The sequence below is a fragment of the Anomaloglossus baeobatrachus genome, chromosome 2, assembly GCF_048569485.1.
Source record: "Anomaloglossus baeobatrachus isolate aAnoBae1 chromosome 2, aAnoBae1.hap1, whole genome shotgun sequence".
Classification (NCBI taxonomy): domain Eukaryota; kingdom Metazoa; phylum Chordata; class Amphibia; order Anura; family Aromobatidae; genus Anomaloglossus; species Anomaloglossus baeobatrachus.
This window is the reverse complement of record NC_134354.1, coordinates 426,942,279-426,960,298: the sequence shown is the minus strand read 5'-3', so window position 1 is coordinate 426,960,298 and position 18,020 is coordinate 426,942,279. Positions and strand designations below refer to the sequence as shown.

Genomic DNA, 18,020 nt, shown 5'->3' with positions numbered 1-18,020 from the left:
TGTTCAAGAGCCATATTCGTAAGTACCCACTCATTAAGGGCAGAATATTCCTAGATTTCCAATTCTAGAATTGATTTTCCCCATTACGCACCTTCAAAACTCTTGAATGATTCAAAAAGTTCTATCAGAGACTGGGTGGAAAGCTGCTCGTGATATTTGGAGGCTACTTGTACGCATATCTGCAGGTTTTGCCGAATGTTTGCAGACAGCATTGCACGCAGGCACTCAAGGGAGTCTTCAACGGACAGAGAGCCAAAATAATTAACAAGCCACTGGAAAGGACATGGAGAAAAAAGGTGTCAATGATATTCAGTTAGTTTTCTTCCACCAACGATTACACAAAAAGAATGCAACAATATGGGTACCATAAAGAGGACATCTGTCTGCATCGCACTGGAGACCATGCGGCCATCTACGGACTTCCAAGATTTAATTGCTCCAGCACTCAGATCAGGAGATGTTGGATACTGCAAAAGGCTTTTTTTATCTTACCCCTTAACCCTTTAACCTGAAAGCCCCTGTCGTGATGAATATAACTAAATAGTAATAGCCCCCTCTATGAATACTGATGCTAAAGACCCACCTCTTCCAACAAGCCTTCAACCTACAATAGCCCTCAATCCAGTAGACCACTGCGCAACCAGCTCTGTCCTCACCTATTGTACCATCACCCCTACCCTGTAGACTGTGAGCCCTCACGTGCAGGGTCCTCTCTCCTCCTATACCAGTCTGTTTTGTACTGTTAATGATTGTTGTACGTATACCCTCTTTCACTTGTAAAGCGCCATGGAATAAATAGCGCTATAATAATAAATAAAAAGATGTGGAAGCCGGAAGGAGAGGAGCGGGGCGGGAAATCACCAAATTCACAGAAATGTAATCTGGCATGTGATAAGATGCCGGCCTTACCTCTGGATTGAGAAGATGAGTGTGGACAACTGCTCTCTTGATGTCATACAGATCTGTGAAGTGCTCTAGAGCTCTTTGCAGCAGACCAGCTTTCTCACAAAGCTGGGCAATGTGAGCACGATCATAGTGTGTAAACATCTGGTTACCCAAAATGGCATCTGCAACCTACAAGACAAATTAGTGTTAAAGCCCCACACCAGTAGCTTACAATTCATTCCATAAAATATAAAAATAAAATATGGCCGACTACCTGAGGAGCATGCATTAGGTTCATCTCAAGCAAGCGTGTTTGCAATGGACCCTCGCTAGGACGGTTGTTTTTCAGAGCATCCAGTAGAAAAGCAGTGCATTGCTGAATAAGGTTGTATTCCATAAACACATCCACAATCTAAAGAGAAGAAAATACAGTTTGATTAAGCAGCATAGAAGGACTGATGCTAAAACACTTTGTTTTATTAACCTTATTGCCTTTGCAACATATCTTATGATGACGTATAAGGGTCTGTGCCCACAATCAGGACATGCTGCGGCCTGGACGCAGTATGTACTCTCCTGTGGGGCTGCGAGTGCTCTCCACAAGAAACCGCAGCTGCCCGGGCCGCTGTGGTCTCCTCTGATCTGCCTGCAGAGAACACTAGCGGCTCAGCAGCAATAAATGGTCATGCTGTGGCTCAGGAAGCTGCACCGCATGTCAGGTTAGGCTGCGTGAAAACAAGTACAGTGGGCATGGGATTTCTACAAATCCCATCCACTGTGCTTCTACAGTATAACGCAACGTTTTGCACGAAGTGAAAACATATAGCTTCCAAAATGCTGCAACTCTTGATCGTGGGCATGCAGTCGTACAGTGGAAAAAAAGGTAAAACTGAATAAATAAAAGCCTTTACCTGTGTGATATCAGCAAGTGGCTCCTCATCCTGAACCAACATTTGAGCAAACTGTTGGCCTTGATCTGGGTTAATTCTCATGACATTTCTCAGCAGGAAGATCCAGTCAGGGGTGTATCCAACCTATAGCATGTAAACAAGCAGAGTAAATTCATACAATAAAATCCACTAATTCAATGTAAACTAAAATTAATAAAATAAATAGTACTTCTTGAAAATGATCATACCTTTTTAGCATACAGGACAATCTTCTGAACTTGCCCAGTTTCTGCGAAACACTGAATAACCTTGTTCGGAACATTAGCCCTCAAGTAAACGCTCAAAGCCAATGTAGGGTCCACAGACTTCACAAGATCCCCCAGCTCCTCTGAACACTCCAGCTGGAGAGAACAACAGTAAAACTCATTAATGCTCAACCAACTGTCTTTATAAAGCAAGTCTTATGTAAAGTAGAAGGCTAATGTACGCCATGTGAACAGCAGAACAATGGCTCAGACATAACGTACCTTGTCCTCCTTGAGCCACTTCTCGAGAAGTTGCTTGCGACCCTGTTGCAGTACAGGTCTACACAATTCCAGAGACTCATATTTATTCAGCTGACCCTGATCTAAGAGAATGCCGAAATACTGAAGCAGGGGCGAGGTCTGACCAGGCTGTGCAGGAACACTTTGGAAGCGTCTTATTGTTTCTGGTGTGCGAAGAATACCCTGGAATAAAACAGATAAATTGTCAAACACAAAAACACGTAAAATAACTAACAACACATTTTACTGCTTCAATCTCAACTAGGCCATATAAAATGGTAGAAACATTTCCCAGCCATTGCCAAAATAAAAGGACAATATCCATTCAGCAACTTTAACCTATGTGAGGAGCCATGAACTACCATGGATGTCATTTGTACACAATATATGACTATCCAAAACTGAATGCCAAAAGATAGTCCATCAAAGCACAGGATTTAAGAAAAAAATACATGCACTGGGGTTTTACATTTGCGGTATATATTTCTAGGACTGTGTCCCTTTGATCTCTGGCTTACCATTGCCCAACGACTCCAGTTCAAAACCCTAACCATGACCTACAAAGCCATTCACAGCCTGTCTCCTCCCTACATCTGTGACCTAGTCTCCCGGTACTTACCTGCACGTAACCTTCGATCCTCACAAGATCTCCTTCTCTACTCCCCTTGCGTCTCCTCTTCCACAATCGCATCCAAGATTTCTCTCGTGCCTCCCCCATACTCTGGAATGCTCTGCCTCAACACATCAGACTCTCGCCTACCTTGACAAGCTTCAAAAGGAACCTGAAGACCCACCTCTTCCGACAAGCCTACAATCTGCGGTAACCCTCAGTCTGATACAGCGCCGCACAATCAGCTCTACCCTCACCTACTGTATCCTCACCTATCCCTTGTAGACTGAGCCCTCAGGGGCAGGGTCCTCTATCCTCCTGTACCAGTCTGTATCTTGTACTGTTTATGATTATTGTACTTGTCCCTATTATGTACACCCCTTTCACATGTAAAGCGCCATGGAATTGATGGCGCTATAATAAATAATATTATTATAATCTCCCTGTTGGCTATATGTGGAATACACAGGTCAACCCGTTAACTAATGCACAGTCCTCGTGTCTTCAAAGTAATGACAAGCTTGATAGTTTCAAGCTGAAGGGGGTCATGGACTTAACAGTAAGAAAGAAGCATATTAAAAGACAAAAATGGAATAGCTGCCAACCTTTGGTGCATTTGCAGCCACTTTTGCTGCCTCTGAGTAATTCCCTTGGGCGAAGAGAGCATTAAATTTGCGAGCAAACAGTTCCTCTGCTCCGGCAAGATTGTTGCGAACAGCCATGCGCAGGGCTAGGTCAGGGTTCTGCAGGACATTGGTGATGTATGGTATAATATTTTCTTCTTCTACACAGACGGAAAGAACCTGAGGGGAAATAATAAAGCAAACAGTTAGTAGTTCATGCCAAGGAGATCACAACATTTCATACATTCTAATGCAAAAACTGAGGCACTTCCATTGACTTTTGAGGAGTCTCCGACTGCGCCTTTTCTTCTGCGCTATAAATTATAACTAGCAAGTAGCTTCCAAGCAAAAGTCGCCCAAAAAAAAAAAAAAAAAAAAAAAAAAAAAAAAAATGAACATGCCATCTCATTTACATGCTTTATAGTTTTTTTAAACCCTGAAGCAGTTTAAAAGAAAAGAAAAAGCGACAAACTTGTGCACAGTAAGGTCTTTGTTTATACAAAGATGTGCATTATGTTCATATTTTGAGTTGGATTTGCAGCAATTTTTTTTTGAAGGCAGAATTCACCTCAATAAGATGTCATGTACACACCCCAATAGTTTTGGGAAAGGAAACTGGCTTCAGTTTGTTTTTTCAGTCAGAATTAATCACATGGGTATATAGAAATGCAATCTGAAATGACCTACATTTTCCACTTGTCGTGGCAGGGGCGGATATGTATAGTGGGTCTCTTAGTAGATACAAAGTAAAGGCCATTTGCCTTTTGCAATCAGCTCCATCTCTTTTAGGGTACGTGCCCACAATAAGTTTTACTCACATATTGACACTGCCTATTTTTGCAGTGTCACAAACGCAGTGTTTTACAGTACAAGTACAGTGGATGGGATTAATAGAAATCTCATATCCACTGTGCTTTATGTTGCAATATCACACTGATTTGTTATTTCAAGCCACAGCATGCCAATTTCTCTTGCGGGTACACTGAGTCTTTGGTGTAGAATTTCTCCATACACTTGCATTAGATGTGGGAATTACGCAGGTTAAAAAAAAAAAAAAAAAAAAAAAAAAGCAGATACGTTTATGCAGTGGAAATACATAAAAACTGCATGTAATCTGCACCTAATGAGGTTAATACCAGGAAATTTCAAAAATAAAAAAAAGCTTAATTTAAAGGATGACACCAGAGACAAAACCACAGCAAGCGTGATAAAAACACACAGTGAAATGAAAAAAACAAAAAAAACAAAACACAAGTAAACTAAAGTTTGGAGATGGTGCAAACATTCAACAAATACTGATTGTGGGAATATAGCCTTATGGGGGAAAGGACCACTTCTGTATCAGACAAGCAGCTACAAATACACAGAAACAAATCCCAATTTACCTGGCCCTTCCTGTTCACGCCGATAATTCCAGCAGTGGCTTCGTGTGGAGCAGTTACAAATATGGTCTCTCCACTAATCCTGTTCATATAAATGCATGTGCCAGTTTCAAGGTCATACAGGTGAATGTAGCCATACTTTGTAATTAAAAAGACAACATCGTGTTTCCCACTGATCTATAGGGAAAAAGTAGCAGCATTACACAAATGTGACAAGAACAGGTCAATAACCGACTTTTCTTCTGTTGATATAGATCTATACATCTCTATCTATATTATACACAATATCTATATATACTGTATCTGTAATAAAAAAAAAAAAAAATATTCACATCTGGGTTTTGATAATTAACGGATGTTATACCACTTGTACACAAATAGTGGCCAAACCTGCTGTTATCGATGGGTTCCTCCACCAGCCAGCAGACTACAACAAAAACATACCTGCATTGCCACAGGAAAGTCATTCTGGGCTTCTGGGGGAAAGAAAACATCCACTGCTTTCTTGGGAAAAGGCTGGTTCCCAGTAGGTGGTGTTCCAACTTCAATGATATGCAACTGGAAAGTAAAACACAGGAATATGAAACCATGTAAGGACAAAGCGCTCAACCAGTACAGTGTGTATGTGTGAACATAATATAATATATAATTATATAGAGAGATATATAGCGATATATAGATCTCTCTCTATACACACGTATACATATACAAAAACATCACATGCATTTGTTATTACAAAAACAGTACAGTATAGAATTTTATTATACACGTGCTATGGTCCCTTATTTTGAAAGGTTTTCAGATTAAGTGGTAATAAGAAATTAAGCTGGAAACTATTTTACTATATCTAGAGAGATTTACAAGCTAAATGTTCTTTGTGATTATTTATAGGCACCGCTGGTTGAGGACATGTAGAGACCTAATATTAAGGTTATAAAAACAGCAAGTGCCAATAAAATAAAAGGCGTCCAAGTACTGTGCCTAGCGTTAGATAAAAAGCAACAGTAAAAGTTTTATGCCTACCATTTATAATGTAAAATATAAAAAAGTGCTGGTCTATACTTCAGATTAGTCATAAGCAAAATAGTAGAGCAGGTTTATTCATACAAAGTAACTTTATAAATGGCACAAATTGTTTTTTTTACACTGTTCCATGAATTAAACGCTATAGACACCTTTAGGGTCATTTTTTTTCTCACCTAACTTTTTAGAACAGCATTCACACATCCATAAAACAAGTCACGTGATGACCAAGAAAAAGGTAAAAAGGTAAAACAAGAAAGCACAAAGTGTCACTGATTCATATACACATCAGTGTTAAAAATGGATCCATGTCGGGTCCGGGAGACTCAAACACAGAAGACAAACTTTCCACTTTGCCATTTGTTTTTCAATGATCTGTTCGTAAGAAATCAAGGAATTAAAAAAAAAAAAAAAAAAATATATGAAAAAAAAAATCATGAGTCTTCAGTCTTTAAAAACGTGATTAAAAAAAAAATGGAAGCAAAAACTAATGACATGGGCGGGGGGGGAACAGAAAAAAAAAAAAGAAAAGTGTTTTACAGGGATGTGAATGTAGGTTTTTTTGCATAAAATGTCAGGAGATCATGCTATAGAGCAGCACGGAAGGCTGGCTCTGACATGCCAGGGAAAGGCATTCTGCCACTTGCTATTTTGATACAACAGTTGAAAGAAGGCAAAATGGGAGATCATTTTTGATGAAGCCTGATTGCAAAAACTATTTTTATGCAAAGATATTTTGCTATAAATCTGAAATAGCAAGGTATGAAGCGACAAGGGCACTGCTGTGACACCTGACGTTACCTTTCCTCCAGCCTGGCCCCTAACTGCGAAGCAGAACAGCGTCGACTCTTCGGCATTGCCTTCCATTTTAAACTGGGCGAAGCTGGCAGCATGGCCTTCGATGGGCTGCGATACTTTCCTGTCCACAGAGTACAGCTGCATGGCTCCAACTACACGGTTTTGCTATGTAAAATAATTCAAAATAGGTCAGTATTAAAGCAAGGCATGAAAATGATAAAACTATCAGAGCTGAAGAGATTTACAGCATTACATGGGTCTGAAAGTAATCAAATTAGATTTGATAACACGAATGGGAAGAAGTTGCAATAATGGCAGAGATTTGCTACAAAGCCGTAATCCACACAACTGCAGGCAGATTTTCACAGCAAAACTAGAAAACTTCAAGCTACACAGCGTATCCTATTGAATCATGACCGCTGATACAGGCTGCCCGGTTTACAGGCATTGTGTAGCGGCACTGGCTGCACGATCTCAGCAGAGTATGTGACTGACGAGCGTTGGCATTCCTGAGAAGAACAGTTTGAAAATACCCTGGAGACCAGTCAGCCATGTGGATTCCCAGTGACTTCTCCCGTACACTGCCCTGGAGTGATGGCACTCGTTTGCCTATCGTGAGAACCATCACTCCAAGGCAGCAGGCAGGGTGAAGCCACCAGGGACCCTGCCTACCCAACTCATTTCCAGCATGGCTCAGTCTCTTAGGCCTCCTTCACACATCCGGGATTCCGGTACATGTGACGTCCATTTTCATACATACCAGAGACACGAACATACGCAGACCCATTCAAATCAATGGGTCTGTGCACACATTTCTGTTTTCAAACTGATGTGTGTCCGTGTGGAGCACAAGAGAGTCAGTGTGTAGAGCACAGAGACAAGTCCATTTTTCTCCGGCATCAGAAAAACGGACTTGTCACACGGACCAAACACACTGATGTGATCCGTGTGACATCAGTGTGACACATACCAAAGAAAACATGTGTTTTTAAAATTAAATGATTATACTCACCTGTCTCCAGCGCTGCTGTCTTTGGCGCTGCTGACAATTGCTTCCAGGCCCACACATTATGTTCATGAATATTCACTGCACCGCAGACCCGGAAGCAGCAGCGCCGGGGACAGGCGAGTAAAAAGTTACTGATGACCATGCGATATCACAGATAGCACACGGAGAACACACGGGTGTCAAAATGATAACACCTGGATGGCCATACGCACCATGAACACGGACCATGAAAAAAGTGCGTTTTTATCACGGACATGTGAAGGCGGCCTTAAATAAAAGTTTTCATCTGAAGCATTTGCCAAAACATACCTGACTGAGTTCCTAGTCAGTGACTGATCCATGCTGCTCAATCCATGGGTAGCCTGTATCAGCTGTCACATTATCTAATAAGACCTACGTCAGAGCTACAGTTTTATGTAGCGTGATGTACATTTAATATTTGACTGGTTGACTATACAGAATAGGGATGCAGTATGTGCTATTCCATACATTAGAGGCAAAAGAGGTATATCCAGATATACCAGCCTGACAGATGCCAAAAGGACAGCTGCCCACCATCAGATGAATGGGAATATGTGTATTACTGTATTTGCTGTATGTATAAGGACAGCAGACTGTACATGCTTTAGTCTTTTCTATATGGCAAATATGACATTACCATGTACATGGGATGACTAGCTCTGAAGCGTTGATGTTTCTACACCCACAAAGCTGCATCAGAGGATGAGTCATGCTAATAGACAGGCTTTAGAAAGGGATTGTAGTCACGTGATGCATTGTGGAGGCCTTAAACCAGCCTTTCTTCAGCTTGTGGCTTCACAGCACATTACATAGCATAAAGCAATCAGAAGCTCCAGAACACTACTGCCAATATACGTCTTAAGGATTATGGACACCATGGAGCATCCTCCGCTCACAATGAGTAAGAATCTGCAGCTATTGCTCTAGTGAACTTGGTTATCCAAGTATGATAAAGAATCATTTCTCTTCTGCTGCAGGAGAAATGAGTAATAGCATCTGCCCACAGCAAAATCATCTGTTTCATGGGGACTCGATCGCATATTAAAAGGGCTGCCTGTGGAAAGACAATACCTTTACAATATCTCTATTGTTAAAAGGTGGTTAAAAAATAAAAAACTCATACCCTGCCCTTTGGATAAGGGATAACTTGCTGATCACTGGGGGTTTAACAGTTGGCACCCCCAAAATCCGGAGATTGTTGCTCTGGAACCAAACGCATCCCAGGCTTGAATGGAGAAGAGGTGCAGATGTAACCTCCACTCTATTCAGTTGTAAAGGGATTGCTGGAAAGAAGGGAATTTTGTTTACTTACCGTAAATTCCTTTTCTTCTAGCTCCAATTGGGAGACCCAGACAATTGGGTGTATAGCTATTGCCTCTGGAGGCCACACAAAGTATTACACTTAAAAGTGTAAGGCCCCTCCCCTTCTGGCTATACACCCCCAGTGGGATCACTGGCTCACCAGTTTTAGTGCCAAAGCAAGAAGGAGGAAAGCCAATAACTGGTTTAAAGACCAATTCAATCCGAGGAAACATCGGAGAACTGAACCATACCACATGAACAACATGTGTACCCGAAAAAACAGAAAAACCCAGAGAAAACAGGGCGGGTGCTGGGTCTCCCAATTGGAGCTAGAAGAAAAGGAATTTACGGTAAGTAAACAAAATTCCCTTCTTCTTTGTCGCTCCATTGGGAGACCCAGACAATTGGGATGTCCAAAAGCAATCCCTGGGTGGGTAAAAGAATACCTCATGATAGGGCCGTCAAACGGCCCTCTCCTACAGGTGGCCAACCGCCGCCTGAATGACTTATCTACCTAGGCTGGCGTCTGCCGAAGCGTAGGTATGCATCTGATAATGCCTGGTAAAAGTAAGTAGACTCGACCAGGTGGGTGCCTGACACACCTGCTGAGCCGTAGCCTGGTGCCGTAATGCCCAGGATGCACCCACGGCTCTGGTAGAATGGGCCTTCGGCCTTGAGAGAACCAGAAGCCCAGTAGAACTGTAGGTTTCAAGAATTGGTTCCTCGATCCCCCGAGCAAGGGTGGATTTGGAAGCTTGCGACTGTTTACGCCGACCAGCGACAAGGACAAAGAGTGCATCCGGGTGGCGCAGGAGCGCCATGCGGGAAGTAGAACCTGAGTGCTCTCACCAGAACCAACAGATGCAAATCTTTCTGAAATTGATGGACTGGACGAGGACACAAAGAAGGTGAGGTGATATCCTGATTGATATGAAAGTGGGATACCACCTTAGGGAGAAATTCCGGAACCGGACGCAGAACTACCCTGTCCTGGTGAAGGACCAGGAAGGGAGATTGTATGAGAGCGTTGCTAGCTCGGAAACTCTCCTAAGAGACGAGACCGTTACTAGAAGGCCACTTCCCGTGAAAAGCGGGAAGGGAGACATCCTTCAAAGGCTCGAAAGGCGGCATCTGGAGAGCAATTAGAACCTTGTTCAGATCTCAGGGCTCTAACGGCCGCTTGTACGGAGTGCTGAGAAGACAAACTCCCCGTAGGAACGTGCGTACCTGAGGAAGTCGTCGTTTCTGAAAAAATACAGATAGCGCTGAGACTTGTCCCTAAAGGGAACTGAGCGACAACCCATTTTCCTACCTAGATTGCAGGAAGGAAGGAAACATAGACGATGCAACCGGCCAGGGAGAAACACCCTGCGCCGAGCACCGAGATAAGAATATCTTCCACGTCCTGTGGTCAATCTTGGCGGACGTTGGTATGCTAGCATGTCTCATGGTGGCAACCACGTCCTGAGGTAATCCTGACGACACTAGGTTCCAGGACTCAATGCCACACCATCCAGTTGAGGGCCGTAGAATTCAAATGGAAGAATGGCCCTTGAGACAGCCAGTCTGATTGGTCTGGTAGTGCCCCCGGTTAGCCTACCGTGAGGCACCACAGAACCGAGTACCACAACATCCTCGGCCAATTTGTAGCGACGAGGATGGCGCGGCCGCAGTCGGTCTTGATCTAGCGCAGTACTCTGGGCAACAATGCCAGAGGTGGCACCTAAGGTAGCTGGAACTGCGACCAATGCTGAACTAAGGCGTTTGCCGCCAGAGCTCGATGATTGTGAAACCGTGCCATGAAGCTGGCACATTGTTGTTGTGCCGTGACGCCATTAGATCGACGTCCGGCCTCTGTCAGCGGCGCCAGATCTCCTGAAACCCGTCCGGGTGAGGAGACCATACTCTTTCGGCCACACCTCAGCGACTTAGGAAGTCAGCTTCCTAGTTTCCACACTTGGGATGTGAATTGTGGATATGGTGGATGCCGTGTCTTCCACCCACATCAGAACCTGCCGGACTTCCTGGAAGGCTTGCCGGTTGCGCGTTCTTCCTTGGTGGTTGATGTATGCCACCGCTGTGGAGCTGTCCGACTGAAGTCGGATATGCTTGCTTTCCAGCCGCTGTTGGAAGGTTTGTAGGGCAAGATACACTGCTCTGTGTTCAAGAACATTGATCTGAAGGGTGGACTCTTGCTGAGTCCACGTACCCTGAGCGCTGTAGTGGAGAAAAACTGCTCCCCACCCTGATAGACTCGCGTCTGTCGTAACTATCGCCCAGGATGGGGATAGGAAGGACCTTCTTTTTGACCAAGAGGTGGGAAGAAGCCACCACCGTAGAGATTCCTTGGCCGCCTGAGAAAGAACGACGACTCTGTTGAGGGACGTCGACTCCTCGTCCCATTGGCGGAGAATGTCCCATTGTAGTGGACGCAGTAAAACTGCGCGAAAGGAACTGCCTCCATTGCTACCATCTTACGTAGGAAGTGCATGAGGCGTCTCAATGTGTGCGACTGGTTCTTAAAGAAGAGCTTGCAGCCCGTAGTGAATGCTGTTTGTCTAGCGGAAGCTTCACTATCGCTGAGAGAGTAAGAAACTCTATGCCTAGATATGTTATCGATAGGGTCGGGGTCGGATCTGACTTTAAAAAGTTGATGATCCACCCAAAACTCTAGAGAGTCTCCAGCGCAACGTTCGGGCAGTGTTGGCATGTTTCCTAAGAGAGTGCCTTGACAAGTAGATCGTCTAAATACGGGACCACAGAGTGACCCTGAGAGTGCAGGACTGTGACTACTGCTGCCCTGACCTTGGCGAAGACCAGTTGGACTGTCGCTAGCCGGAAGGTAGAGCTACGAACAGAAGGTGTTCGTCTCCTATAACGAAGCGTAGAAACGCTAGTGCTCTGGATCAATCGGCACGTGTGGATAAGCATCCTTGATGCCTAATGATGCTAGGAAATATCCTTGGGACCTTGAGGCGATGACATGGCGGAGGGATTCCATCCGGAACCGCCTGGTGTCCACGAGCTTGCTGAGCATTTTTAGATCCAGAACGGGACGGAACGGCCCGTTGTTATAGGTACCGCAAAGAAATTGGGGTAAAAACCGTGACCTTGTTCCTGAAGAGGAACGGGGGTCATCACTCTTTCTGCCTATAGAGTGCACCCTGTTTGCAGAAGAGCAGCGGCCCGGCCGGGAGGTGGAGAAATTCTGAAGAATCGAGTTGGAGGACGAGAAGTGAGCTCTATCCTGTACCCGTGAGACAGAATGTCTCACACTCAATGGTCATTGACCTATGGCAGCTAAATATCGTTAAGGCGGGAGAGCCTGCTACCGACCGAGGCCGCAAGTCATGAGGAAGCCGCCTTGGAAGCGGGTTTTCAGACTGTCGCTTTTTTGGGCGTGACTGAGCCCGCTAAGAATCTTAGCTCCTCTGATCCTTTTGAGTCCACATTGGACGAGGAAAAATGGGACCTGCCCGAGCCTCGAAAAGGCCGAAAACCCCGACTGCCTCTTGCTCTGTTGGGGTTTGTTGTGTCCGGGCTGAGGAAAGGATGAATCCTTACCCCTGGACTGTTTAATGGTTACATCCAACGCTCACCAAACAGTCGGTCAGCAGAAAAAGGCAACTGGTTAGGCAACCTTTTTTGGAAGCAGAATCTGCCTTCCATTCACTTAACGAGCAGACCAGGCTCTGCTTAAAAACACGGAGTAGCGGAGGCTACCGCCGCACGGTTCGCAGAGTCCAGGACAACCTGAATCGCGTAAGAAACAAATGCAGACATTTGAGAGGTTAAGGATGCCACCTGCGGCACAGATGTACGTGTAACCGTGTCAATCTGTGTACGACAAGCTGAAATAGCTTGGAGTGCCCCAAGGGAGAGAATGCCGGAGCCAACGGTGCGCCGACAGCCTCATAGATGGCTTTCGACCAGAGATCCATCTGTCTGTCAGTGGCATCTTTGAGTTTGCAGTTCCATCTCCCACTGCAACTATGGATCTAGCTACAAGCCTGGAGATTGGAGGATGCCGCTTGGGACACTGGGTCCAGTCCTTGACCAAGTCAGGGGACAGGGATAACGTGTATCCTAAGCCGTTTGGAAAAGCGCATATCTGGATAAGCGTGGTGTTCCTGGACTGCCTCTCTGAAGGCAGAGTGGTCCAGAAAAATACGTGAAGCTGACTCCTCCACTGGAGGAGCTGTGAGAAATAACCCACATTCTATAGATGGACGCTATAATATTATTTACTATGGCGTCACGATCAGGTGTATCCAGATTGAGAGCGGTCTCAGGATCAGAACCCTGAGCCGCTACTTCCGCCTCATTACACAGCGAGTCCTTCTGCTAGGACCCTGATGAAACCGAGGCCGCTCATAGTGAGCCCGCTTAGGCTGTCTGGGACTGACGTCCGTGCAGAGCCGTGACTCTGGGATGCGTGTGACATTCCCGGAGCTGTTAGTTATTCACACTGAGGGGGGCCATGGATCAATGATTCAACAGTGCCCATATTGTGAGAGACATGTCCGGACTGCTAGGCTTCTAGTATCATAGCCATAGTCTCAGAAAAACTGTCAGTAAATACTGCAGACACCGTCCTCATCCCCTGGCCATTAGTGCATACAATGGGAGTCTATGTAACCTGCCGGCCGTATAGCCGTACATGCTGTACCAGCTGTATAGAAAAACATGTGGTTCTGCACCTTTGTTTTACACAGAGAATATGCTGATAACTCCTCCGCATAATCCAGGAGGGTATATACAACGTGCGACCAAACAGTGCAATGTATATAGTACAAGCATATCTATAAGTGCACTTCTGCACTAGTGGGGTTAGCACCACAGGTGCTGCTTAACGCCTGTTGCAGCGATTGTGTGACTATCAGAATACCAGGGTCTTCCACACTTGTCTCTGTATCGTACAGAAACTGACACTAATGGCTGCCGGCGTCCTTGTAGAGAAGGAAGCCGTGGGCGTGCCAGAGAAAGTGCGGGAATCCGGAATCACAGTACACACAGTGAGAGGGGTGGAGTATGCAAAACATACTCCAGCTCTCAGCGCTGCTGTGCTATGCAGCGTCACGCCCCTACCCTGACTGTCAGGGCTGTGGGCGGTAACGAAGGGAGACTAGGCCCAGAAGCCGGGGACTCGAGTTAACAGCGCGGCCGCCGTAAAAGCGCGGGCCGCGCTGAAGTCCCCGGCGCACCACAAGTGCCAGCCGCGCCGCAGTCCCAGCGGCCGGCGCGACCGATTCCTAGAAGTGGCCAGCGTCCCGCCCCTCTCCTGACTGGCAGGTCTGGGGGCGGGAACGAACGGAAGCAGGCCGCAAAAGCCGGGGACTCTAGTTATCAGCGCGGCCGCCGTAAAAGCGCGGGCCGCGCTGAAGTCCCCGGCGCACCACAAGTGCCAGCCGCGCCGCTGTGCCAGTGGCCAGCGCGACCGATTCCTAGAAGTGGCCAGCGTCCCGCCCCTCTCCTGACTGGCAGGTCTGGGGGCGGGAACGAACGGAAGCAGGCCGCAAAAGCCGGGGACTCTAGTTATCAGCGCGGCCGCCGTAAAAGCGCAGGCCGCGCTGAAGTCCCCGGCGCACTACAAGTGCCAGCCGCGCCGCAGTCCCAGCGGCCGGCGCGACCAATTCCCATAAGTGAGCCTGCTTCAGCGAAGCTGAATGAGGCCATGGCACAGGCGCCGCAGCGCTGATGTCCCCCGGCGCACTACAACACCCAGCATGCTGCGGTGTGAGCGCCAAATGCACGGGGACACAGAGTACCTTGAGGAAGCAGGGCCATGTCCCTGATGTACTCCGCTCCATCCAGCAACTTCTCCAGGGGCTGTAGATGGAGCACGGTCTCAGTGCCTGGAGACCGGTAAATCCCACTTCACCCAGAGCCCTGTAAAAAGGGATGGGGAAGGAATCAGCATGTGGGCTCCTGCCGCCGTACCCGCAATGGGTACCTCAACCTTACAAACACCTCCGACATACAGTGGGGTGAGAAGGGAGCATGCTGGGCGCCCTGTATGGGCCCTCTTTTCTTCCATCCGACATAGTCAGCAGCTGCTGCTGACTAAAAAGTGGAGCTATGCGTGGATGTGTTGCCTCCTTCGCACAAAGCACAAAACTGGTGAGCCAGTGATCCCACTGGGGGTGTATAGCCAGAAGGGGAGGGGCCTTACACTTTTAAGTGTAATACTTTGTGTGGCCTCCAGAGGCAATAGCTATACACCCAATTGTCTGGGTCTCCCAATGGAGCGACAAAGAAAACAGTACAGGCAGTCCCATAGACGATGAATGAAGCAGAGGCCGAGCATGCACACTTCTGCCCCAATTAGGGTGAGGTTCCAGTGGGAGGTCTAGCAGTCAGAGCCCCAGCAATCAGAAATGTATCCCCGAGCCCAGGGGTCGGGAAGCTATGACTCGCGAGCCAGATGTGGCTTTTTTGATGGCTGCATCTGGCTCGCAGACATTTCTTTAATGAAAAAAAAAAAAAAAAAATATGTATTTTCCAGTTTGTAAGACACTTTTGTTACCCCCAAACTGGGGGAAAAAATGGGGGTGCGCCTTACAAACCGCATATGGCTTACCAGGGTGGCAGTGTTGGTGCAGGGTCGGTGATAATGCGGACTTGTGGGGTATCGCGGTCACAAGCACCATTGATCTGCTGGCGGGCTGTTTTGAATCTCCCGCAGTTGACGAGATTGACTTCAAGAAAGTGGCCGCGGAGGCAGTGAGCACACAGATAAGACACCACGGCCATTTTCTTGAAGTCCATCGCGCCTATCTGCACACAGTCAGTGGCCATTTTCTTGATGTCAATCTAGTCAACTGCGGGAGATTCAAAACAGCCCGCCAGCAGATCAATGGCACCCGCCGCTGTGATACGCTATCAGTCTGCGGCAGTATCACCGACCCTCCACACAATGACCCTCTTGAGCTGTGACATCCGTCTACGTGCCCCCAGCATTGCCTACCCTGCCTCCTGGGACCTTCTGAGCAGCACCATCACTCCCCCCTGGTGAGTATGGCTCTCATGGAATTACATTTTAAAATATATGGCATTCCTGGCTCTCTCTGCCAAAAAGGTTCCCGACCCCTGCCCTATCCCTTGGAAATAAAACACTGTATATACCAATAAAATCCTCTGCTCTCGTGTGGCTTACCTGGGCAGAGATCCCGGTCAGCAGCAGCCACTTCTGTTTTGCATCTGTTCGGTAGTTAATGATCTGGCATCCCGCCAGGCTGGAGTGCCGATCAAACATCTTTACTGGCTGTGATTCCCCCTCCATGCTCCAATGATATACAGCATTATCAGTTACTAAAGCGACGGTGTTCAGAGAGATCCACTTCCAGAAGGTGACATCATCGGTCATGGTGTGAGCCTTCATTTTACTTTTCATTTCAATGTTAAAGATCTGGAGGGTTTTCCCAGCTGAAAACAGAAACGAGTCCAAATTATGTTCCATGAAGCCATTTCGTCCCCCCTCCCTCCCCCTGCAACCATGTCAGATGTAATATTTTATGCCAGTTTCCATCATGCAGAAATAACATGGTTGTAGATCATGATGCATTATGTGTAACAAAAATGCTACAAAAAAGGATCTAAATGTAAAAAACAAGATCACCAGGATAATTGGAAAAGGAAACACCTCTACAGAGAAGGCATTAATACTGTGCATTGGAGGAAACATTTGAAAATTGGTTTAACAAAGAGTTAACCAATTTGATTTAAAAAAGTATGGAAACACAGCTTTGTCTGCCATGCCAGCAAACCAAGCATGGCTCATCCCCGGAAGCCCCAAGCATTAACCCACTGTCTACCAATCATTTGCATTGCTTTAAGAATTTCCAGAAGCAATATACTGCCATCTACTGTAAAACCAATTATCTCAACCTTCAGATAGCTTAAAGGGGTTGTCCAATTTTTACTGTCGCTAAATGTGCTGCTTATGCATAGGGCCAAAGGGGAGACCCAGGACTAATTAAAAAAAAGTCTGCTTTTAACCCCAGAAACGGCACCAGTGTCTAGTATTACAGCACCGCTCAATTACTTTATATGGGATACCAGACAGACTATAGACAAGAGCGGTGAGGTTTCTGGACAACCCCTCTATGGCCATGAGCACTAGTCCTCATCTTAACTCCCAGTTTTTTTCTTCATTTCTGCTTGTTACCGTTTAGTGGAAACATTCTCATTTACATCCAGAGGCTGGAGACGTCTTGATCGGGTCCTGCTCACCCAGCTGGGGGGGGGGGGGGGAATTGTTACAGTGCATCAGGGGGCTCATCTTCAAGGCCAGTACAATACGTTGTGCAGGTCAGGTCCATATGGACAAAGCCTGAAGCCCCACAATGGGCTGGGGTCACATGCTGCAGCCACATGGTGGCAGTTTTACAGATTTTCACAATGCCACAGTAAAAGGGTATGTTTCTGGGGAGCCATGGCATAAAACAAGTTCGCACTACAAAAGGTAGTCCTAAAGGCGTATATTTGGTCATTTTTGTCACGCAGTTTTACAGAGCAGATTTATGCTTGTGAATAACAAGTGCTCCTACATTCATCCTCTATATGGTGGAGCAAATGGATTCATTTGCAGATGTGCCTGGCTCAAGCTTAGTAGAGGTTGTCCACTATTTACATTGTTGGCCTATCCTTAGGAGAGGTCATCAGTGTCTGACCAGACACCCCTCACTCCCGCTGATCAGCTATACTCTGTGGCGGCAGCTGAAAATGCTCAGTTCCAGAGATGCCCCGTCAACCGATGGCGGCCATAGCCGGGTACTGCAAATCCGCCTCCCATTTAAAACAATAGTGGCGGATGTGCAGCACCCAGCTGCAGCCGCTATCAGAAGACTGAACAGCTCGGGAACTGAGCATTTTCAGATGCCGCCAATAAAAGCGGCTGGTCGGCGGGGGTGCGGGGTGTAAGCCGATCAGA

General features: G+C 46.4%; 1 protein-coding gene across 4 annotated transcripts in view; it reads right to left on the bottom strand.

Moving 5' to 3' along the window:
- Window positions 1-18,020, bottom strand: part of CLTC (clathrin heavy chain) — a 105,960-nt gene that overhangs the window by 39,239 nt on the left and 48,701 nt on the right. For all 4 annotated transcript variants that reach the window (XM_075336225.1, XM_075336226.1, XM_075336227.1 and 1 more), the window contains 11 exons: window positions 16,245-16,513; window positions 6,760-6,921; window positions 5,380-5,493; window positions 4,939-5,112; window positions 3,536-3,733; window positions 2,303-2,503; window positions 2,024-2,176; window positions 1,797-1,919; window positions 1,160-1,297; window positions 910-1,074; window positions 92-272 (listed from right to left, as the gene is read on the bottom strand). In XM_075336225.1, coding sequence (XP_075192340.1) covers window positions 92-272; window positions 910-1,074; window positions 1,160-1,297; window positions 1,797-1,919; window positions 2,024-2,176; window positions 2,303-2,503; window positions 3,536-3,733; window positions 4,939-5,112; window positions 5,380-5,493; window positions 6,760-6,921; window positions 16,245-16,513 — 1,878 coding nt within the window. The remainder of the gene's footprint in view (window positions 1-91; window positions 273-909; window positions 1,075-1,159; window positions 1,298-1,796; window positions 1,920-2,023; window positions 2,177-2,302; window positions 2,504-3,535; window positions 3,734-4,938; window positions 5,113-5,379; window positions 5,494-6,759; window positions 6,922-16,244; window positions 16,514-18,020) is intronic.